At 34.5% G+C, this 25520-nt stretch overlaps 1 protein-coding gene across 1 annotated transcript; it reads left to right on the top strand.

Moving 5' to 3' along the window:
- The first annotated feature begins 200 nt into the window (after positions 1–200).
- Positions 201–686, top strand: LOC145009433 (RING-H2 finger protein ATL51-like). The gene has a single exon (XM_078968128.1). The coding sequence runs from the start codon at positions 201–203 to the stop codon at positions 684–686; it is 486 nt and encodes a 161-aa protein (XP_078824254.1).
- The last annotated feature ends 24834 nt before the right edge of the window (positions 687–25520 follow it).

The raw sequence follows: 25520 nt of genomic DNA, 5'->3' as shown, positions 1-25520 counted from the left end.
TTCTATCTTTTATCATATCTATACATACAACTCAAATTTTGGAGCATTATAGGAAATTATATCAACTTGACTATCTTTCACACAAGACAACATTGTCCCATCTTGCACTAATCGCCCCCTACTATATTTCTTATCATGTTTCTTTTAAGTAAAACGAAGCATATATATGTAAATTGCCATTTCCCCCCTTCCCCTCTTTGATGGCGAACGATGGCAATGGACTTCTAACCGAAGTATATATTATTCTTCTTGTTATTGCATCTGGGGCGTTGTTGATTGCATTATATCATTGTATCTCGATGCTTTGGTGGGATTTACGTCGTCATCAACGGCGACATGGTCCCAATGAGATACAATTGCAAGGAAATGATTTAAGCATTGAGAATTCTGTTGCTGGACTCATCCCAGCCCATAAACATAAAAAGATCATGGGCTCACAGGAGGATGAGTCCATGTGTGCAGTGTGTCTAAGCGAGTTTGAGGAAGGAGAAGAATTACGCACTTTGCCTGATTGTATGCACACTTTTCATGTCCCTTGCATTGACATGTGGTTGTACTCACATCGTAATTGTCCCATTTGTCGAATGGATGCGGCCATTGTAGCTTCACCATTGATGGAGATTATATATATAGTTGACCCACAACAACAAGATGTAACAAGATCACAAAATTCGGATGTGACATAAGATATAGCCCTACGAAGTATGGCTCTTTGATGGTAAGAAAATGTTTTAGCACAATCATGTATTTACTTTGTTACTTTTTTTCCACTTGTTCGGACTTTGAGTTCGTTTGTGCATTATTGATCTTTTATATAAACTTCTAACTGAGATGTGGTATTTTGACACACGAGAGAAGATTAGATTCATTTTTTTTTTATTGAAAGTAAAATGGATAGTTATAAATAACTTAATTAATTTATTGAAGTTTATACCTTATATCATATTTGATTTAATTAGGCCGGAGGGAGTGACGTCAAGTTTGTTACGGTCCATCTAGACGCCACTTAAGATTTGTCACACAACTTCAAATTTTTGGCATTTACACGGTATGGGTTGTCACATTTGCCATGTTAATTTTTTTTCTAAAATTAATTAATATAAAAAAATAAACATTTCAAACATATTATTTAAAAAAAGAAAACTAAATTTTCATTAAACTTCAAAAGAAAATTACAATACACCAAAAATACATACAATATAATTTTAAATTACAAACCTAGAAATTTAAATAACGAAACCTAGATGTTTTATTTTTTCGCAACCACCTCTTGTTTTTATCACTATTTTTTTTCACGTCCGGTGATAATGCTAGTGTCTCTCGTTAAGATCACCATGACACTGTTTTTTTGTTTCTCTTGTGCCACTGCTAAATATTGCTCTAATGAGGACTTTAAATTGTCCATTTTGTTTGTTAGTTAGTTGATGTCACCCGAACCACTTGTCGTCGCTTTTCCCTTTCGTTTGGTTCGGTCTCTTCCCATGGGATGAGTGACTATTAGAACCTAAAAGATTCTTTTTCATTGAGGTTAATCTCGACATGCGCATCAGACAAATTACTATGCGTCGTTTTGGATGTTTTGGTTTTTTTAGAAGAACCACCCGTAAACGTTTCTGAAGTTTCGACCTCTTGCCTTTTTTTTTTTTTTTTTGAGAATTTCACAATATTCCAAACATGTAGAAATTTGAAATTTGCCACTTTCTCATTCTGGTATACTTCAAGAGCTTTTTTGCAAAATTGTCTCATCGTTTGCACCATTTTACCATTGCATTTTGACACTAGAAAACACCACATTAAACTCCGTCACCACTTTGTTGATATTTCTCCGCTACGAGTAAATTTGGTCTTTTTTCATTACTCTCCAATTTTCATTTCCTTGAGAAAACCCCTTGTGATTTTCCAGAAAAAGTTGGACAATCTTGGTTGTTTCCGACCACCAGATCTTCATAAATACCCACCCATGCACGAAACAACGTTTTTTCTTCGACCAATATCTATTGCCTTGGAACCTCCTTTCCACTTTTCTTGGGTTGTGGTCAAATTTTTTCCGGCTCCGATTCTGTTTCGGGGACGACTTTAGGTTCTTCTTGAGTTTGGAATTGGGTTTGGAAATTCATTTGAGAGTGGGGAAGATTGTCAAATGGGTTGAACTCATTTTCCATTTGAGATTGGAGTTGAGATGAAAAATTCATTTGAGGTTGGTTTTGGAGTTGAAATTGGTTTAGGACTTGATATGAGTAATAAACACCACTAAAGTGTAAATTTATAGGTGAATAAATAGGCCAATCATTTTGACTTTGAACGAAATTTGGTAAAGAATGTTAGATTGAGTTTGTGTTTTGGGTGTTTTTTTTTTTTTGGAGTTTTTGGATTGAAAGGAGAAACCATTTTTTTCATAAAAATTATGTTGTTTTAATGAAGAATTAAAGGGGGTGAAGTGGGATCAAATATCGTATATAGTGATATTTATATAGCGTAAAAAGACGGTATTTTTTTAATTTTTTTTAAAAGAACAATCATTTTGACCAAGTAAACGGTAAAAAAAAAAGTAAAACGTCCAACCACTTTACTTTCTCTCGTCGACAATCTTCCACCGAGTTGCTTGGGCCGTTGAAAAACGGCTCGGTGTCCGCTTAGCTAACCGAGTCCCTCACCAAGACCACTAAGTCTGGTCATAGGACTATGGATATAAATTCATCATAATTCATATGGTCTACATCTCATCTCATTGCCCATCATTAGTAGATATTCACTCTTTTTATTCGCGTTTATTTGGGCTTCATCATTTGCTTTGGCTTCTTGTTTCTTATTTTAGATTAGGGTCCTATATAGGAGTTTTGATGTCTTTTGAGTTTTGTGTGGTGGATTTTGGTCTCAAATAAGTACAACCAATCATACATAACAATGTTATATATCATCTAGATCTATGGATGTAGTTTTCAAAAGAATTGATTTTGCCATACAAAAAGGTTTAACGCCGCAACTTGTTGCTCGTTTGTCTTCTCGTCGTTGTACGATGATAACTAATATTTATTAGTAAAAAGGGTTCATTTCAAAAAACACGTTCAATGGTGTAAAAAACGTCTGAATCCGATCCGATCCAAACAAGATAAAGAGTCAAGTTTAATAGGGTCTGAAATTCAAAATCGGGTTATACGTGTTAACCCGACTAACTCGAAATATATTTAGGATCGGGTTTCAGGTTGTTTTATACTATAATTTTTTAGGTTAGGATTAACCACAGTAAATAAAAATACTAATACTTTCCATGGAAACGTTATGAACATCTAACGTATTTAAACCAAGCCGGAAGCAATACTAAGCTTCATAGTTCGTACAATTAAGTTTAAGGAGATTATATTTTACGAGCCTTGTTTAAAATTCTGCGAAGCTTTTAGCAACCTTACTCGTAGATATGAACCCAGGTTAACAAGCCTAATTAAGTTGTGTAATGGTCTGGGTGAAAAACTAAACATGATAACTTTAAATTTCTTACCATTACCGATAATATGATTAAAAATATCAGTTAACCTTTAAATATTTAATTCTTGAATATTATCATAAGCAAACATTTTGTTATCAATACAACAAACTATTGTTTTTGTCTTCAGTCAGCAAATCCGATCCTACTAACCCTAAACACAATTGACTATAAGCTATAATTGAATAGGACCAGGATTTAGATAAATATTCTTAGAATATTGATTTATAGGACCCAATTAACACACGGGATCATGTCGCATTTAGTCGCATGAACAATCCTTATTGACTTTTTTTGTTTTTGTTTTTGTTTTGTTTTTTTTTTTTTTTTTTTGTATAAACCATATGTTAATTTTGTTAATCTTGATTATGAATACAAACACAAACTATAAATATAAAACTTTATCACTATACAAACTCTAAGTAGATTAATTAAGACCAATAAAACTTGGCCATTGATTTTCCATCTTAGGAAACCACAAAAAATAACAACCTTCTTCTATCACCCAAATTCCAATTTGATCATCCAAGTTGAAAATTATAAAAACAAACACAAAAAATAACAACCTTCGATTTTTATATTAGGAAAAGTGGACATTCTTAATTAATAAACTAGTTGTTAGTAATATATAAACTGATATTGTGCAACATAAAACCGAACTGTAATATTCCATAATAAAACTTGGACTGTTTATTAATAACCCAATTAATTACAAGAAATAGCAACATTCATAAATTTATTGGTTTATTACAGCCTCCAATTTACACTTCTTCTTATTACAATATTTACTTTAAAAATTCTATCAACCTATAGCAACGCTATCCAAATCCAAAATAATCTTCATTTTTATAATCGGGTATTCTTTCCAAACTACAATGTCCTAATGTTAAACAAGATTAATGTAGAATGCTATTACAAGATAATTTTTCAAAGATTAATGTAGAATGCTATAACAAGATAATTTTTCAAAGTATTAAATATTTAAAGTACAACTTTGTAATGAAATGAAAGTAGGATGATAGAATAGACAAATAAATAAAATATACATTGTCATTTAATAAAATATGGGTTAAATGAAAGAAAAAGAAAAAAAAAAAACTCAAATCACCCTTACTGTTTTTGATGAAAACGAAGAAAAGCAAATACCGAAATTACTTTTCATGAAATCGTGATTATCGCCGGCCCTCAAAACTTTCCTGAAGTATATATATATATATATATATATATATATATATATATATATATATATATATATATATATATATATATATATATATATATATATATATATATATATATATATATATATATGGTTAGGTTCATGTGAGACGGCCTAATTTTGTGAGACTGTGAGACGTATTTTTTTATTTTATTTTATTTTTTATTTTTATTCTTTTTAGTTAATTAAAATTCCGAAAATAATATTTAAAAATTAAAATTTTGAATTTTTCCATTTATTTTGCATTTTAAAATTATTTTTTAGAATATGTCAGTGTAATACTCTATTAGAATATTTCACGGAATTTTATTTTTTATTTTATTTTTTATTTTTTTTAGTTAATTCAAGTTCCGAAAATAATATTTAAAAAAAGAATTTTTGGATTTTTCCATTTATTTTTCATTTTAAAATTATTTTTAGATTTGGTTTCACGGTATCACAAAATTAGAATGGTCTCAAATGAACCTGAACCATATATATATATATATATATATATATATATATATATATATATATATATATATATATATATATATATATATATATATATATATATATATAAGAGTTCAATTGAGAAAAAAAAAAGGTTGAGAATAGGAGAATCATTATCAGCCAATCATTTATTTTTGCCGCAAAAGCCTCCAAAACATGTTTTTAAGAAGCTATTTTTATCGAAAAATGATATTAAATATACCAAAATTCCTGATTTTTTATTCTTTACAAATAGACATCCATATTGATATAGTTTTAAGATAAAAAAAAATTATATTTTTAGCTATCGTTATTCATAAGTGAATAAAAATGAATCTGGTTTTTACTACAGTACATTCGTTATTCACTTATGAATAAAAATTATGATTAATTTTTTTTACAATTTAAGTATCATTCATATATGAATATAGCATATACTAAACATAGTATATCAATATTTAAATATTAGACGATGCATTCACTTGTCAATATTACATAGTATATTCACTTGTGAATGTTAGATGATATATTCACTTATGAATATTAGATGATATTTTCATATGTGAATATTATATAGTATTACATGGTATATCACATGAGAATAGTACATAGTATATTCACTTGTGAATATTAGATGGTATATTCGCTTATAAATAATAGTTGGTATATTCATATGTGAATATTGCACAGTATATTCATATATTAATATTATAATGTGTTTTCAGAAATATATATAATTTTTATATGTTATTCATATATGAATAACATACAGACTTGCATATTTGTTTTGTATTTTAATAATCACATATTAATTCAGGTGAGAAAACATATTCATGTGTGAATATAATGTGGTAATTTAGTTTATGCATTTCATCAAACAGTTGGAGTGCAGACAAGTTAACTTTTTTAAAAATGTGATAAATATGATACTTTGACTATTTAAATCTTACAAAATAGTAGACTGATAGAGAAATATATGAAAACTTCAAATAAAAAATGATTTGATCTTTTTCTAACATTAATTTCGATGTTTTATTTAATGAACGATGTTGAATGAATGACACGAATTGAATTTTTTGTTGATTATCGTTGATGTTGTTCTAATGATGCTAGGAGTATAATTAATCGTATATGTTAAATATATGTTCGTATTCAAGTAGAATTGAAGGTTGGATTGAAAGAGCAAAAAACGAATAAATTTCAATTGTTATCTAATTCTCTACACTTACGTATTTGTGATTGAAGACTATTATATCATATTTACAAGTTTGTCACCGTGTCCTTTATGTTTAGAGGCTAATTAAATGAATGGCTTAGAATGATTCCCTTATTCTCAACCTTTTTTATTTTCTCAATTGAACACCACCTATATATATATATATATATATATATATATATATATATATATATATATATACATACATATATATATATATATATATATATATATATATATATATATATATATATATATATATATATATATATATATATATATATATATATATAGGGCTAGGTTTATGTGACAATACCTAATTTTGTAAGACCATGAGACGCAATCCTAGCTACTCATTTATTAGATAAAACAAAAACATTTTTAAAATTCAAAATAATTGAAAATTTTCTAAATTTTTTTTCAAATATTATTTTCGGAATATATATTTTCCAAAAAAAAAACCAAAAAATAAAATAAAAAATACATCTTTTTACATATTTTAGTAGAATATTTAGAATATTGTAATCTAGTAGAATATTCTAAACACTCTAAAAATCATATTACAATATGTTCAGTGTAATATTCTATTAGAATATTTCACGTATTTAAAAAAAATGGTAATTATTTATTTATTTTTTAATTTTTTTAGTTAAATAAATTTCCCAAAATCATAATTAAAAAAAGATTTTTTTTTTATTTTTTCTTTTTGCATTTTTTTTTAGATTTGATCTCACAGTCTCACAAAATTAGCATGGTTTCAAATGAATCTGAACATATATATATATATATATATATATATATATATGTATATATATATATGTATATATATATATATATATATATATATATATATATATATATATATATATATATATATATATATATATATATAAGGTTAGGTTCATATGAGACAGCATAATTTTGTGAGACCGTGAGATGCAATCCTAGTCATTCAATTGGTAGATAAAACAAAAAACATTATTAAAATGCAAAATAATTGAAAATTTTTGATTTTTTTTCAAATATTATTTTCGGATTTTATATTTTCCAAAAAATAAAAATTAAAAAAAATATATAAAAAAAATACATTTTTTGACATATTCTAGTAGAATAAATAGAATATTCTACAAATCTGAGAAATCTAGTATAATATTCTAACATTTTAAAAATCACATTAGAATATTTATAGTGTAATATTCTAGGGAAATCTCCTGAAAAGTTCTAAAATTTTAGTCTAATTTATGAAAAAATCTCAAACTAAATTTTATTTACAGAAAAGCACAGGATACTAACCAACATTCTAGTTGTGGGTATGATGGTGAGATGAACTTAGTTAACATTCCTCTAATGTTGGTGTTTCTTTTATGTTGTTTAACCTAACTACCAACCAACATTCATACCTTACATGTTAACAACCATTGGCTAACACACATCTATAAAATGTGAAAAGTGAACCATGAATGATAATTTATTTGGAAACAAGTGAAGAGTGATTATCTATTTAAATTGTCATTCAAAGTTTACTTTTCACCCTCGATAGATGTGTGTATTTTTTTTGTTGTTGTCGGGTAATGTTTGGAGGTTAGGTTCCAGTTAGGTTAAAGAGCATAATGAAAGATCTATATGTTCATGTACTGATATTTTGTAATAACACGTGATCATATAGCATCATGCATACTAGCAAGTAGACACTTATTGATTGTGTATTAATAGATATTATCAACTCTTGTATTGGTCACACCTAATAGAGTACTTCTCACTATGACACCCACAACGATACATAGGAAGAACATAGAGACTTTGAAGTGGTCAACAAACAACAAAGAAGTACATAATCGACCATTCTATTCCTAGAAATTAGCAACAAATGTATTTCTTTTGTTTATAAGACCGGAGGGTATGGAAGGGAAGCTTCCCTTACTTTTTGTGGGCCAAACCCCACTTTCCCTCACCTAAAACCTAAGGAATGGGTGGGAAACCCTTCCCTCAATTTTTTTATTAAATAAAATTAAGTTTTTTATGTACTTCTCTTCTATTCACCCTGTACTTGTAACATCCAAAAATAGGACCCCAAATTTTTTGTTTTAAAAATAATAAAAATCATATATTTAACGTCATATCATAAAACCATACGTTAAATATCTCAAATCATAATAAAATGTCGTGAAACAACTGTATCAAGTCAGGCTATGAATCAAAACAAACTCCCAGGACAAAGACTGAATTTGTGGTGTGTGCGATGCCATCATCCCGAGCTCTTCACTTTACTTGCGGAAGTACCTGAAGCCAAAGCTGAAATTGTAACACGAAGCTTAGTGAGCTCCCCCAAATTACCACATACCATGCAATACATATAAATCACATATTGGGCCTTGCCCACTGCATCAGACTGAAGTCCGGAAACTGCATCCGACCGAAGTCCGAAACTGACTGGGACCTTGTCCCCTGCATCAGACCGGTGTCCGGAACTAGCTGCATCGGACCGAAGTCCGAAACGGAATGCATCGGACGAAGTCTGGAACTAATGATCATAGCATAACATAAACACATATCAACTAGCATAACACATATCATCTAGCATAAACACATATACTGCATACTGCATCAGGCCGTAGCCCAGAACACATAACACATAAACACTATCTGAGCCACAAAGGCATCAAACACATTATCTGCTGCATCAGACCGAAGTCCGGAAACTACTGCTAGTTAATCGGGCCGGCATTGTAGCCTTAGACTCGTGCCTACTGGAAGGAAACTCACCTCGTAATCTGGCTGCTGAATGAACTGCTCGGGACACTATCTACTGCTGCCCCGGTATCTCCCCGGCTACAATTTCCATAACTACACTCAATCAATCACTGATAACTATACTGAGGGTAAAATGACTATTTTACCCCTGGTCAAAGTCAACCTATTGGTCAAATTCAACATACAGTTGACCTGACTCGTCGAGTTGGGTCACCAACTCATCGAGTCCTTACTCTCACTTTCTTGCTTCTGCTCGCTACTACTCGTCGAGTTTGGCATAGACTTGACAAGTTCCTCTTCGTTACTAACACTCAATCAATCTGCATCCGACTCGCCGAGTTGTATGAACAACATGTCGAGTCCTCCTTCAACACATGAACACTATGGTTATGACTCACCGAGTTGTATGAACAACTCGTCGAGTCTGTTCTTGAGGTATGAAGATTGCCTTGGACTCGCCGAGTCAGGGCATTGACTCGTCGAGTCCCTTCATGAATGAGTCCGATCTCCGACTCACTGAGTCCTCCCATAACTCACTGATTCCACTCGACATAGCACATAAATGGGGAAGAACCGAGTCTGAAGAACAACTCGCTGATTCGGTTGCATGCAACACTACTCCGATGATTCTGCTCAAATCTAATGCATACAACTTATAGATCTGGGTTCATAAATCTTAGCTACCACGTAAATTTTCCAACTTTACGTGTACATATGCATGAAAATGGATTTAAAGGCTAAAAAGACACTTGAAGAAATAGATCCACGACTTTGGGACTGAAACATGTCTAGACCCGGAGTCCAAACACCCCAATGTGATTTCTCTACCATAAATAAGCTAAGGAATGGATAAAATGGTCTAAATGTGATTCAACAAAGGAGAATCAATCATAGCAACAGAGGGGATCCGGGTTTTACCTTAATAACTCTGCAATAGATGCAGGATCTTGGACCTTCTTCTACTCCCTTGGATCTAGCTACTTCTTCTCTTCCAAAACTTCAAGATTCACACAATAAATGCTCAAAATGCTCAAGGAAAGGTTAGGGTTTGCTAAATGATGCTCTAAGGGTGAAGGGGACGATGTTGGGGCTCATAACATGGATTAAATAGGGTGCAAAACCCGGGGATTTAGGGTTACATTCAGACTGATGGACTCGCCGAGTCCAGGATATGGACTCGCCGAGTCGCCAACTCAAACGTGCTCGAAATCCCATCTATACTCGACGAGTCGAGCTACTGACTCGTCGAGTCCCTCTTGAAACTTGAATAAATAATAATATTAAATAACATACCACAATCGGGGTGTTACAATACTCTTGTGTACCAACAACTACTCCTTCGACATCTGTCAAAACTTTATTTTCGTTGTATCGGCATATTGCTCTTCCTTCGTCTTCAAGAATCATATTATGCAATATGATACATGCATACATTATGTGTTGTAACCTTTTCACCTCATATGACCTTGCCCCGGCCGTTAGTACTTGCCAACGTCTCTTAAGTACACCAAATGTTCGCTCCACATCCTTCCTAGCTGACTCTTGCGACTCTTTAAACTTTTTCCTTTTCGGGTCGTTAGGACATGTAAACGATTTCACAAAAACAGAAAAGGGAGGATATATACAGTTAGCTAGATAGTATCCACGCTTATATGCTACCTCATTTTCTTGAAAAAGTACATCGTGCAACTTTCCAAGGTAAATATCGTTGAATACCGGCGACTGGTTTAGCACATTGATGTCATTGTTTGCACTAGTTGGACCAAAGAATGCATGCCATATCTAAAGATCATGTGATGCAATATCCTCTAGAATGATTGTTGACTCTTTGTGGTCGCCTCTCATGTACTGACCATGCCATGCGTTGGGGCATAATGACCAACTCCAATGCATACAATCGATACTACCTAGCATTCTAGGGAATCCATGCTTGCCTTCATGCACCGTGTACAATTGGTGGATATTGTTGATAGTTGGTTTGCATAAATATCATTGCCCATAAACCAAACAGATCATTTTGCATAACTTGTACACACACTCCCGCATGGTACGCTCTAACATCCTAAAATACTCATCCCATTTATCTGCACCCATGCCGTATGCTAGCTGACGAATTGCAGCCATGCATTTTTGAATGAGAGAGAAACCTTTTATCCGCCTTGCATCCATTTTCCATTGGATCTATGGAAAGTGGTCTTCCAAATCGCCAACAATACGTAAGAATAGTTCCTTCCTCATCCGGAATCGACGTCGAAACTTTACAGCGTAGATGACATCATCTGCAAAATAAACATAGTCTCCTCTACAGCTGTCGAATCAGATGATGAAGATGATGAAATTTGAATAATATTTTTAGGAGAGAAGTATATGGTATGGGTTAAAAAATGGTTGAATGTTGTGGTATTTATAGTTTAAGAAAAGAAAAAAAAAACAATTTATATATATTAACGACTATATAGCCGTTGGAATGGAATACCCGTTGCAATAAAAAAAATAAAAAATAAAAAAACGGACCAATCATGTGCGGAGTGAGAACGCTGGATCCCCACCCCCACCCTCTTCCCGCGCCTACCTTCCCGCACCCACGGTGTGGTGTTCCCCTGTGCGGGAAACGTCTCGCACCATCTCCCCGCACTCCATACCGTCCGAGCTAATAAATTTTTGTTTATGTTTATAAATGATTTGTTAATAATAATATCCATTAATTTCATAGTAATTTTCAAAAAAATCTTAATATTTTGGTTATTGGGTAATTTTCAGAAAAGTCCTAATATTTTGAAAAAACTATCGAAAAAGGAAAGAATAGCGGTTAAATCTACGAAACCGGCCAAAAATGGTTTTTTCAAAGTTTTAGCCGATATCCTTTGTTTTTGTATAAACAAAATTTAGTTCAGGATTTTTCATAAATTAGCCTAAAATTTTAGGACTTTTCTGGATATTTCCCTAATATTCTATTAGAACATTTCACGTATTTAAAAAAAAAAAGACGGTAATTTTTTTTATTATTTTTTCTTAGGAAATTAAAGTTCCGGAAATAATAATTAAAAAAAGACTTTTGGATTTTTTTCTTTTATTTTGCATTTTAAAATTATTTTTAGATTTTGTCTTACGGTCTTACAAAATTAGTATGGTCTCAAATGAACCTGAACACACACACACACACAAATATATATATATATATATATATATATATATATATATATATATATATATATATATATATATATATATAAACTTAGGTTATTCTGCTCTAAGTAATTATTGTGTAGATGTATATGATTGATTGTGGACCAATCATTTTAATTATTTTAAAAAAATTAATTAATACATAAGATTGAATTAAAGATAATTGAAAAATAACATATAATTTCATAATAAAGGTATTTTGGTCAACTAATATAAATTTAAAAAAGGAAAATTGTAGATTTTATGGAATAACTAATTCTTTTAACTTAAAAATATGATTTTTTTTTTGGATAATAGTTCTATTAATTCGGACATTCTAACAGAATGTGATTATGGTTATCTTGAAAAAATATTTTATTCTAATATTATCAATACTACTAAAATCATTTATTACTTTCATTCTTAAAAAAAATACAACTATAAATAGAAATTACATTTATTTTGAAATTGTTGATTATCACTAGAACATTCTTGAAATTGTAGTAAGAATCATCTCCTTCTTGTAAGGAATTCAACTTCTACTAGAATCGAGATTACACTTGATCTTCTTTCATAATCAAAAATACGTTTGATCTTCTTTTCGAATCCAAAATACACTTGAGAAAAAAATTATTTTTGCAACCTCATTTGATTCCAAACATAACAGAAAAAGTCCACGTGACTTGATCTTCTTTAAGAATACTGAACAAGTGAACCAATTTGTTTGTAATTAGAATATTAGAACTAACGAATTATTTATATACATATAAACATATTCTGATGGAATACATTTATAATAGACATTCTTACACAACCGGTATGCAAACTTTCCCACCCGGGTGGTTATCCTGAAAGGACCAATATACCAGGGGCCCAACTTGCCCTGCTTCCAAAATCTGATGACACATTTCCAAGGTGATACCTTCATAATTACGTAATCTCCCACCTGAAACTCAAGGTTTGATCGTCGTCAATCAGCATAACTCTTCTAGCGACTCTGTATAGTCTATGTCGACCTTGCACCTGGTGAATCAACTCGGTGGTCATGAGTACTACCTATGTACTCCCCATAAACTGATTTTGACCTCTCCCTAATAAAACAGAGTCCAATACTTCCTCGAGTATAACATCTCGAACGGTGGTCGATTGATACTGGCATGATAACTATTATTGTGGGAGAACTCGACCAATGGAAGATAAGTAACCCAACTCCTGCCAAATTCCAACACACACGCCATGAGCATATCCTCGAGTGTTTGAATAGTCCGTTTGCTATATCCATTGGTCTGGAGGTGGTAGGTCATGCTGAAATGCATATGAGTACCCAACTCCTCATGAAATTTCCTCCAAAACCTGGAGGTGAAGCGAACATTTCGATCCGAAACCACCAAAACCGGCCCCTCTTGCCGAACCTCCACCTCCATGATGTAGATGTAAGGCAACTTATCAGCATAAATGCTCTCAGCAATAGGTATGAAATGAGCACTCTTGGTTAATCTATCAACGATTACCCAAATGGAATCAACCCCACCTGCCATCCTCAGAAACTTCGTGATAAAATCCATGGTGATCTACTCTCATTTCCACATGGGAATGGGTAATGACTACATATTGTCGTGGGGTCTCTGATGTTCGTTATTGACTTTCCGACAAGTCAACCACCACTCCACAAACCATTATATCTCCTTCTTCATACAAGGCCACTGATAACTCAATCTTAGATCCATATACATCTTCGTGGCCCTCAGATGGATATAAAACTTTTATTTATGAGCCTCCTATAATAATTTATATTTAAATCCTCCAATAAATGTGACCCAAACCTTACCACACTGAGTCAGTAACCCATAAATATCCCTGACAAATAATGGAATCTTACCCGTAATTTAGTCATCCTTCCAATGTTCCTTCTTCAACCCTTCCACTTGAGCCTTATTGAATGTATCTAACGTGGAAGTAACAATAACCATCCTCAAACATAGATCCTTGATGGGTGTACTAATGGCCTTGTGGCTCAACACATCGGCTACAACATTGGCCTTCCCAAGGTGATACAAAATCTCACAGTCATAATCCTTCATTACGTCCAACCACCTCCGTTGTCTTATATTTAGATTCGACTGATCCATCACCTTCACATGCTCTTGTAGTCAGTGTAAATAGTGCACTTATCCTTGTATAAGTAGTGCCTCCAAATCTTGAGGGCGAAAACCACAAACCCCAACTCCAAGTCTTACGTTGGGTAATTTGCCTTGTGAAGCTTTAACTACCTCGAAGCATAAGCAATCAAGTGACCTCTATGCATGAGTACTGCTCCAAATCCCAATACCAACACGTAACACTAAACTACAAAATCATCCGTATCCTCAGGAAGAGTGAGAATCGGAGACTCACATAATCTTTGTCACAGTGTCTCGAAAGTTTTATGTTGATCAGGTCCCCATCGGTAAGTAACAATATTCTTCGTCAAACGGGTCAATGGTACAACAATCATGGAGAAATCCTAAAAAAATCTCCGATAATAACCCACGAGACCAAGAAAACTCTGAATCTCAAATGGTGCCCACGGGACCTCCCATTTAACACTCGAATTCAGGTATTTTATCTTTTAGTCCTTGAGATAATAATTTTATTGCAAAAAAGGTCCCTTCGTACGTTGGGCGTACGTCTATGTACGCTTAGTGTACATGGGCATGCGAAGTCGGGACAATGAGCCACGTACGCAGGGCGTACGTAGCCAATTGCTAAAACCCTAATTTTAGGGCATGGGCCTTTTTTAAGCACACTTATAACCTTTGGACCCTCACTCATATCATCCTCCACTTCCTTTCAACGTCCTAGTTGCCTTTGAGAGTGATATTTGAGCTTGAAAGTGAGTTTAGTGGCCTTTCTAGTGTGTGTGTGCAAGAAGAAGAAGTTGGTTATCAAGCCTCGGACGTGGTTGCGCTTCAAGATCATGAATCTACATCATCTTAGGAAGCTTTTGAAGGTAAAAAGGCCATTCCTTGTTGTTCCTTTTGATAGTCAGAGTTAGGGTATGTTTATAAGCTCATTTTTTGGTCAATGGATTCTCTTTTGTGAGTTTGGGCAGCTTCAGAAGCTAGAAATGCTAGATCTTAGTCCCTTTGGCTTGTTAGAAGCATAAAAATGTTATCTTGGTGGTTGATATGAAGCCATGAATGAATCTTGGTCCTTTAAATGAGCTTTTATGAACAAAAATGGATGTTGGACTCCCATAAGACATGTTAAGGCATACAATTGCCAACTTTATGCCCTAGGACATAATCCATGCCACAAATTGCGACAATCCAATCCATCAATCCACCACTTAACTTCCAGCTAAAATCCCCAATTCGATCATAAAAATCATTTCATTCTTGAGTCCCACGACTCAATGCACAACCTCAAGAAAATCCCTCAAGACCTCAAAACCAACTAACTCATTGAGTTCTGCACCAATCAACCCAAATCGATATCACCGCTGAGGCCCAAAACAATTTCCAGACCTATTCGTATACCTGAGCAACCATTACCAAAAGGTCGACATATATGGAACCACTGCCACAAATGATGGTATCAAACCATGCAATCTCTCCCGACCAACCCTTAGAATGCCCGGAACTCTCCTTGATTCGAGTGTGGATCTTGTGCTTCTAGTAGTATGGGCCTAACGTTACCTTCTACGCCTATCAATACTTTCCTCAAGGATCAACTCAGGTCCTCTAAGACCTATCCATAAAATACTTCTTATACCTCCTCCACAGTGAAATAACCGCACTAAAAATACTTCCTAGGCCCTCCTAGGATTTCCCCGACCTCCCCTGCCATCAGCTGCTGAAGAAACCCTACTAATGGTGGCTCACCACTTCATGAACACAATTACATGCAACAAAGCATAAATAATCTTTCGACTAAAGGACTCAACCCTACAATGCTTGGACTCAAACAAGAGTTGCGCAATAGGTCCAAGTCATTCATTATGAGATTATTTAACCTTCATAGCATGTAATTTAATGTATTCATTTGATGGTTAAATTAAATTAATATAGGTCCAAAAAAGCACAAAGCAAACAACATTTGAGCATAGGAGTTGACTGACACTAAGACACAATAAAAATTAGACAGATCCTCAAACGAAATTCTCGATCTCTATCTCCCAACATCTCGGATACACGTTCACTCTAAAATTACTCACTCAAGAGTGGCTAATAATCCTCATGCTGGACCTCCATGTATTGCACCCACTCATGAAACTTCTACCAACCCTGCAGCCACTTGTGCATGCTAATCATACGTAACGCTGGATCCCATAGATAGTCGAATTCTTGATTCTACTATAATCCCTTAAACTGAAAAGAACATGATGTAAAGCTAAATCAAAATTTCTTAGGCTATAGAATCTTTGTTATGTACAACTATGACTCCCACACTAAGTGACCACAGTAATGATGTCAATTTCATATAAAAAATAACCCTAGGATATCAAACATCATATAATCAGGCAATTCAATCATTCAATTCTTGAAGATCCTTAGCCTATCACTAGCATGTAGTTCTAACATCTCATTATATCAAATAACAGTATGGTAATTCGGTGTGTACATACTGGCTTCGGCTGATTGTACACATCACATCCTCTTTTGGTTATTTTGAAAGCAACTTTGAAAATTATTTTTAAAACCCTTACTTTGAAATTTATTTTTAAAACCCTTTTTCCTTAGTTTGAGATTGGATTCACACAAGTATTTGTCCAATTCACTTAAGTCAAGGCTCTAATACTAAATTTTAACACCCATAAAAATCTCAAGAAATCTAAGCTTTTTAAAACCAACACAAATTCACAAATTGTTTATAATCATAGTTTTCAAAACATTTTCAACATCATAGTCTCCCAAAATCATAATTCAAAACATGAGGATGTGTACGGTCCAATCAACCATCGGGTTGGAATGCCAATACACTATCGGTCCAATCAACCATCGGGTTGGAATACCAATACACTATGGGTCCAACCAACCATCAGGTTGGAATACCCCAAGCCCCTCAACCATCAGTTTGGAATGTGAATACATTATAAGTCCAATCAACCATCAGGTTGGAATAGCAATACACTATGGGTCCAATCAACCATCGGGTTGGAATACCCCAGCCCATCAACATCGGGTTGGAATGCCAATATACAACAGGTCTCATCATCCTCAGGATGGAATACCCTTAGGCACATTCAACCATCATGTTAGAATGTCCCCGACCTGTTGGCTCACACACAAAGCAGTTGTCACACCCCCAAACCGGAACGACAGAAACGTTCAGGGGTGGAGGACATCATGTATAGTATCACAACAATTGAATCATAGTAATCAAAGTAAACACAACCATAACATTGAAAATATAGATATTTACATCGGTTTGATACATGGTTTGTATACATCAAAAATATACCAAAATATAAAAGACGAGACTCTATACGCTTCGTCTTCTCAAAAGCCTGCAGGAGTACCTATCTACTGATTTCCTGATAAATACAAGTGATTTTGAAAGAGTATCAGCATTAAGCTGGTGAGTTCATAAGAATGTTTTTGTAATGTAAACCTGCTACTGAATCTGTAAAAATGTTCGTATACTTCTCAAGAAAATCCAATATTTTCTAACATATATGTTCGTTACCGTGTTCTGTAATAATGTAAGAAAAGTGTCAATTTGTATGCCTGGTTACCACCAAATGTATTGAATAATGTTGTTTTGAATGAAAACCCTTTGTATGAAAACCCTGGCTATCACCAGTAATGTATAGAATGTTTTGTTTGAAAACCCTGGTTACCACCAATATGTATAGTAGTTTCATTACTTAAAGTAAAACCATGTATTGTATCCCATGGAATCCTCCAGTATAATGTATAGTAGTTCTACTAATTAAAATAAAACTAATGAAGAAAGAAATCCCGTAAATAAAGGTTAGTTTATACTATTGTGAGTCATATAACCATGTTTGATATGACTGATGACCTCTGTGACGTTCTTCAAGCGTCGGACGGTATGATATTTATCACCCCAGGCATGCCTGCTTAACTGTAGCTAGACATTTAGGAGTGGGATTGTCAGTCCCGAATAGATCCATTCACAATTCTCACGCTCTCCCTCCAGGAGACTCTGGTTACACTAAATGTTAGGATTTAGCTCGCACCCCGAAGGGTACAATTGAAGTGATGTCTCACAATCATATATTAACTTGTTTACGTGTAGTTTTGTATCGCTCTATTGTATTTGAATCTGTTTGTATACTTTGTAGAGTAATAATAATTATAGTTAAATAATTATTTAGTGTTGTACTCTTGAAATCTGAAAGTGGTACTGTATATCATAAACCAAGTCTACCATAGTTTATATGTTTGTTAATGTATAAGCTCTGAATTAGTAAAACTGTGTATTGAAATCCCAAACTATACCTATTATAGTTTGCATGTATGTTATGTACTTGGTTCATGTATTGATCTGAAAGCTATGCAATTATGGCTGTAAGTAGAAAACATCCCTTATGCTCAACATGTTGCAAAAGAGGTAAAATATCTAAAATATTTTATAAAACGAGGTGATCTTTTAGTTGTATCAATTTCATAAGTTTTAATCCTGTTGAAATTCTTTTGTATAAGTTCACAAAATCATTTGTGTTTGGCTTGTATTCCCCCACCCCCTTGAAAACGTTAAAAATAGTAAAAGCGTAGGGGTATGAACTCACTGTTGGTTGCGCGAAGGTGCCGGACTGTGAAACTAGAATGAGGACCCTCGAGTTGTTGTACGCGGAATTAACGGAATCTTGATAATATTTAAACACATATATGTATCTTATTAGCGAAACCATTAATTATAGTTTTGGAAAACACTTACTTTTGGTTTAGGAATGTTACTGAGACTTGTTTGGATCGGAAAAAAAATGGGTTTTCAGCTAAGTTCACGGTTTAGGGTTGATTACGACCGTGAACTGTTCTCGGTCGTGAACTGATTTTGACCCTTGAATGGTTTACGACCCTTGAATGGTTTACTACCTGTTCTTGGTGAAAATATGAAGATTTGAAGGTTCACTGCCGTAAACCCAAGAATGAAGGGTGCTTGATTTGATGAAATGATGAATGTTTGATACTCAAAAACAAGTTCCAAGGTGGATTGGATGATTTTTGGAGGATAGATGAGAGAAATCTTGAGTTTTTGATTGGTGGGTTTAGAGAGAGAAAGTAGTGTTTTCGACCAACATTGTAGAAATGAGGGTAAGAATATATATATATATATATATATATATATATATATATATATATATATATATATATATATATAGGTTGGGTTTACGGTTGAAGGTGGGGTCCCTAGGCCGCGAACGGTTTACGGCTGTGAACATGTTCGCTGCCGTAAACACCGAGATGAACGAGACTTGGCTGATTTTCGAAGAAAACTCAGGTTTTTGCGTGATTTTGATTCCGACTCTTATATAAAATTTAATTATATAAATTAAATGATTTTCTAAACCACAAGAATTTAACGGAATAAAATAAAATTCAAAATTTTATTTAATGGAATTTGACTAATGTTGACGGAAAAGGTTCGGGTGGTCACATCATCCCCCCGATAGAGGGAATTTCGTCCCGAAATTCTAACATAGAATCCAGTCATGGACTCAGAAAAAGATGAGGGTACTTCTGTTGCATTTGATCTTATCGCTCCCAAGTGAATTCAGGTCCCCACTTGGCTTTCCAACAGACCTTCACTATCGGTATGCGACTTTGCTTTATTCGTTTAACTTCCCGATCCTTGATTTTGACTGGTTCTTCCACGATATTAACATTCTCGTTGATCTTGATTTCATCAAGAGGAATCACAAGGGTTTCATCGGATAGACAGTTTTAAAGGTTTGACACATGGAATACGGGATGAATGTTGCTAAGCTCTTGGGGTAAACGAAGTTTGTATGCTACAGGACCGATCCTAGCGAGGATCTCGAATGGTCCAATGTATCTCAGATTCAGCTTTCCACGCTTTCCAAAGCATATCATGCACTTCCAGGGTGAGACCTTCAACATAACACGGTCACCAACCTGGAACTCCAAGGGTTTTCGTCTTCTGTCATCGTAGCTCTTTTGTCGATATCTGGAGGCTTTCAGTCGTTCCCGGATTTGCACGATCTTTTCGGTGGTTTCTCTAATGATTTCCGGGCCTGTGAGAGTGTTGTGGGGGAATTGTCCCTTAACTCGTTGTGTGACACCTACCTCAGTCCAACATAGAGGGGATCTGCACTTACGGCCACAAAGGGCTTCAAACGGCGCAGCCTTGATACTGGTATGATAGTTGTTGTTGTAGGAGAACTCGACCAAGGGTAAATGGGTGTCCCATGACTTGCCAAAGTCTATATCATGCCCTTAACATGTCTTTTAATGTCTGAATGGTCCTCTCACTCTGCCCGTCAGTTTGCGGATGGTAAGCTATGCTCATATCCAACTTAGTTCCAAGAGCCTTCTGTAGTGACTGTCAAAATCTCGAGGTGAATCTGCTATCCCGATCGGAGATAATGGACACAGGCACACCATGCAGTCAATATATCTCTTGAATGTTGGTTCGTGTCAGTCTCTCCATATTGAATGTTTCTTTGGATGGCAAGAAGTGGGAAGATTTAAGAGTCGTTTGATAGTTGTTAACTGAGTTAGAGCTGATTGAGTTAGAAGCTGACTGAGTTAGAAGTCCTGACTGAGTCAACATCTGACTAAGTTTATTCCATTTGATTATTTATCGGACTAACTCTGGTAAATGATAAAAGAATGACCATATTAACCTTATGTTGTGTTGGATAAAATAATTATAAAAATCCAATATGTAACATAAAATCTAAATAAAACATACATTATTTAAAATCCAAATATAAACTGTGATACAAAATACATTTACAATTTTACCAAGATCTTTTCACTTGTTAATGTAAACTGTGATACAACATACATCATTTGTTAATGTATAAGCTCTGAATTAGTAAAACTGTGTATTGAAATCCCAAACTATACCTATTATAGTTTGCACGTATGTTATGTACTTGGTTCATGTATTGATCTGAAAGCTATGCAATTATGGCTGTAAGTAGAAAACATCCCTTATGCTCAGCATGTTACAAAAGGGGTAAAATATCTAATATATTTTATAAAAAGAGGTGATCTTTTAGTTGTATCAATTTCATAAGTTTTAATCCTGTTGAAATTCTTTTGTATAAGTTCACAAAATCATTTGTGTTTGGCTTGTATTCCCCCACCCCCCTTGAAAACGTTAAAAATAGTAAAAGCGTAGGGGTATGAACTCACTGTTGGTTGCGCGAAGGTGCCGGACTGTGAAACTAGAATGAGGACCCTCGAGTTGTTGTACGCGGAATTAACGGAATCCTAATAATATTTAAACACATATATGTATCTTATTAGCGAATCCATTAATTATAGTGTTGGAAAACACTTGCTTTTGGTTTAGGAATGTTACCGAAGAACTTGACGCTTTGAAGTGTGGAAAAACATTGAGTTTTGCAAACATCCCGGTCTATGAAGTTTCATGCTCTCAATCATGTGAAGCTACAATTAAACTTCGTCGTGAACATAATGGTTTGCTAAAAAGGGAAGTCGAGCACCTAAAATACGAAGGATATCAACTTAGGAAATGATAGAAACCCCTAAAGGCTGAATTAGAAGCAAAAACCAATGACGACTTTAGGAGGCTTCAAGAAGATTATGGCAACAAATGTGAAAATTATGAGTATGTTAAGAAACAACTTGTTGAGTTAACTGCTGAGCTTGACACATTAAAAAGCAAATTTGAAACTGCAGATTTTGATTTTAAAAAATTTGATGTGTCAAGCGAAGTAGTTGCAAACATGATAGATCATTGTCTGCAATTTAAAAATAACCAGCAAAAAGGTCTAGGGTATGATAGTGTTCCTCCACCTTTCAATCATAACTACACATCCATCCCTATGACACAAGAAGAAATTGACAAGGAGGCACATCTTCATTATAGCAAACCATCTGGATTTGTGTCAGGAGGTATTCAGGTTGAAGATTCTAATGTTTCTACTTTATGTGCAGGTAAAGTAGCAGAAGATGAGAACAAGGAGAACACAATTGAACAAGGCAACATCTCCTTGAACTCTGAATATGTTGCTTCGAACTCAGTTGCTTCTGATCAACCTATTGTTTAAAAATACAGGCCACCAGTTCCAGCGCAATAGAGTGCTTGTTGCAAGTGTGCATATGGGAACAACAAGAAACGAGGCAAGGATACGCCACCAGGGGCAGGAAGAAACAACTTCATAATGAAGAAAAAGACTTGTTTTCACTGTGGAACACCTGGACACATTGCCAGAAATTGTCCTAATCATGCATACGTTCCCTTCTATGAACAAGGCTGATAGAACGCACAAAGAGGGAGATTTTCCAAAAGAAACCCCTTAAGGTCACGTTCAGACAATGGTGACTGGAAGGCCAACAAGGCCAAGAATCCAACTCCCAAGACCAAGAATCAAAATCCCAAGGTTCAGAAGGGAATGCCAGCCAAGAAGTCCAATCTAAAAGATGCTCCAACGAAACCAAGACCGGCTAGGTCAAAGTCATCTCGGCGATCGGCTTTAAGTTCAAAAGCAAGTACTAAGCCACCTATCAGATCGAAAAATAAATGGGTCAAACCCAACTACAAATGGGTTTAAAAGGTTCAATCTACCAAATCACCTCATGAATCTAATATTTCTTCATCTTCTGTTTGTGATAAATAGGATATGTCATGGGAGAGAGTTACATGTAAGGATGACAAAGGTCAACCCAGTTTCAAAATGGGCTGGGTTCCAAATACCAACTGATCCCGCTTTGTGTCGGATCAGCTATGGAGGCATATCATCAGAATTTGGTTTGTTGTTAGTGGCTGTTCCAGGCACATGATAGGGGGCATCTCTCAACTGTACAACATTTAGACCTTTGTTTGAGAGTATGTGTCCTTTCGCGGGAAAGGGGAAACGAAGAGATCAAAAATGAGGTTAGTGCTTAATGACAAGAAGAATTTTCGGATCTGTTATGAGATTATGTGTGTTGTTCTCAGACCTTCTGGATGCAAATTCAATCGGTGAATTACGGTTTGCATTTTCTTCTCTAGACTCTTGAGTTTATCTTACTCTGATTCGTTTTAAAGACAATTTTTCATTTTCTTAATAGTTTTTCATTAGTAGTTATTATTGGGAAGTGATATCAAGAAAGTGATAACGGGCAGTCTAAAACATGTGTAAAGGACTAAATCTGAATTTTCTAGACTCTGTGATCAATGTGCTGGTAGACACGAAGGATTTGAAAGTGTGGATTTATATAGGATTGTTTGGACTGACCATACGACACTCGGGTAGATTGAGTAGTGAGATAAACACGGGAACCCACGGGATACACTAAATTAATACACATGTAAAAATGTGGCTCAACTTTTCCTTGATGTATGGACTTATGTCCTTAATTCTGGTTCTAATAGGGCAACTGGGGGGTTCTGATAATGTAGGGGCACGTGTAGGGCAACCCATGTTAATTGCTATGTGCATTGAATACATTTGTTGAGGATTAGAAGCACCCATTGAAGTTAAGATATCTTCAAGCAAAAGTGGTATATAGAAGAACTTTTATCCTGAACACATAAATGGTTGAAATACCAAGGTAATTTCAAACCAACTATAATCTGATCTTATGGATTCAAAGGAAAACCACTCAAGCTCTGATACCAATTGTGAGAACAAACGATCTGATGTGTAGGGACAAGGTTTGAAAACTCAAACCTTGAGTTAATGCTTATGATCAATGTCTAATTATTAAGTAATTTTCTAGTCAAGTATGGTAAGACCAGTCAAGTCTAAGTTAATGCATTCAACAAAGTTTTGATCACATAAATGAAGAGTTAGATATACAATCAATGTAAAGATAGTAAATGATGAACAAAGAGAATGTTTGTGAAAATGATTTGAAGAGAATAAAAGGTGAAGAAAGCTGAAGTGATACCATTGAGTTTGAATAATTTGTCACATAATTCAACATTGAATGCTCCTATAAATAGGAGAACATGATACATCGTACTAGCCAATTACATACACATGACTGGATAATAGAGTTACTCCTAACACTCTGATTATCTGTGTTTGACAAAAGAGACTAAGTACTATGACACGTTAAATCAAGCTAAGTGACAAATACAATTAATACAATTGGACAAAATACTAATTCGAACAAGCTAACATTTCGGACACAAAATGAATTATGGAATGCCTTCATCTGATCTTATCATTCAGCGCAAAACTTTAAGTCCGGAATGTAAACTGATACTTGTAATAACTCAAATTTTCAAATAAATTTTTCATTTAAAATAAAACAATTTCATTCAACAATAATATTTATTCCAAGTTTCATTTCAAAATACAATTAAAAGAATCCCCAAGATCTCCAACAATGGCAGTGTGTACGCGTCACGCCGGCGCCTTCCCACGGTCCTCGCTAGTACCTGAAACACATACATACAACTTGTAAGCATAAATGCTTAGTGATTTCCCCAGTATACGACTTACACACATACGCCTTTCCAGGCCCTGACCTTCCGGTCCACAATACATTGCCTTCCGGCCCGTAACATAATCGCCTTCCGGCCCATAACATATCGCCTTCCGGCCCGTATCATATTGCCTTCCGGCCCATAGTATATTGCCTTCCGGCCCATAGCATTCACAACACATAATACATATAACATAACACACATAGCACATACATCATACATCATACCTGACCTTTCTGTCACATAATATATCGCCTTCCGGCCCGTATAAACATACATATCATGCATAGCATCTATCTTTCTATTTATAGCATAAATAACACATATCATATACGACCTTCCGGTCTCACAGTCAAACCCTTCCGGGTGAAGTATAGTGAGAAAACTCACCTCGTAGTATGTAAGCTATAAACTCTTGAAACTACTCGCACTCGATCCGCCAATCTGCAGACTCCCTATAATACCATATACCCTTATTAATAATCTTATCACACAAGACAACTGACCCTACGAAATTACATGCAGGTCAACTCTGGTCAACGGTCAGCTTGACCGGACTCGTCGAGTGCAAAGGCGACTCGGCGAGTCTAGATGTCCTCCCCAACTTCCCTGTTGTTCCCCTTTCTACCCGTCGA

The sequence above is a fragment of the Lactuca saligna genome, chromosome 8, assembly GCF_052625555.1.
Source record: "Lactuca saligna cultivar CGN05327 chromosome 8, ASM5262555v1, whole genome shotgun sequence".
NCBI classification, from domain to species: domain Eukaryota; kingdom Viridiplantae; phylum Streptophyta; class Magnoliopsida; order Asterales; family Asteraceae; genus Lactuca; species Lactuca saligna.
Note: the sequence above shows the minus strand (reverse complement) of the source record. Positions and strands in the feature narration are given on the sequence as shown.

Excerpts from the sequence above, each read along its gene's own strand:
- LOC145009433 (XM_078968128.1), top strand. The coding sequence starts at position 201 with ATGGCGAACGATGGCAATGGACTTCTAACCGAAGTATATATTATTCTT.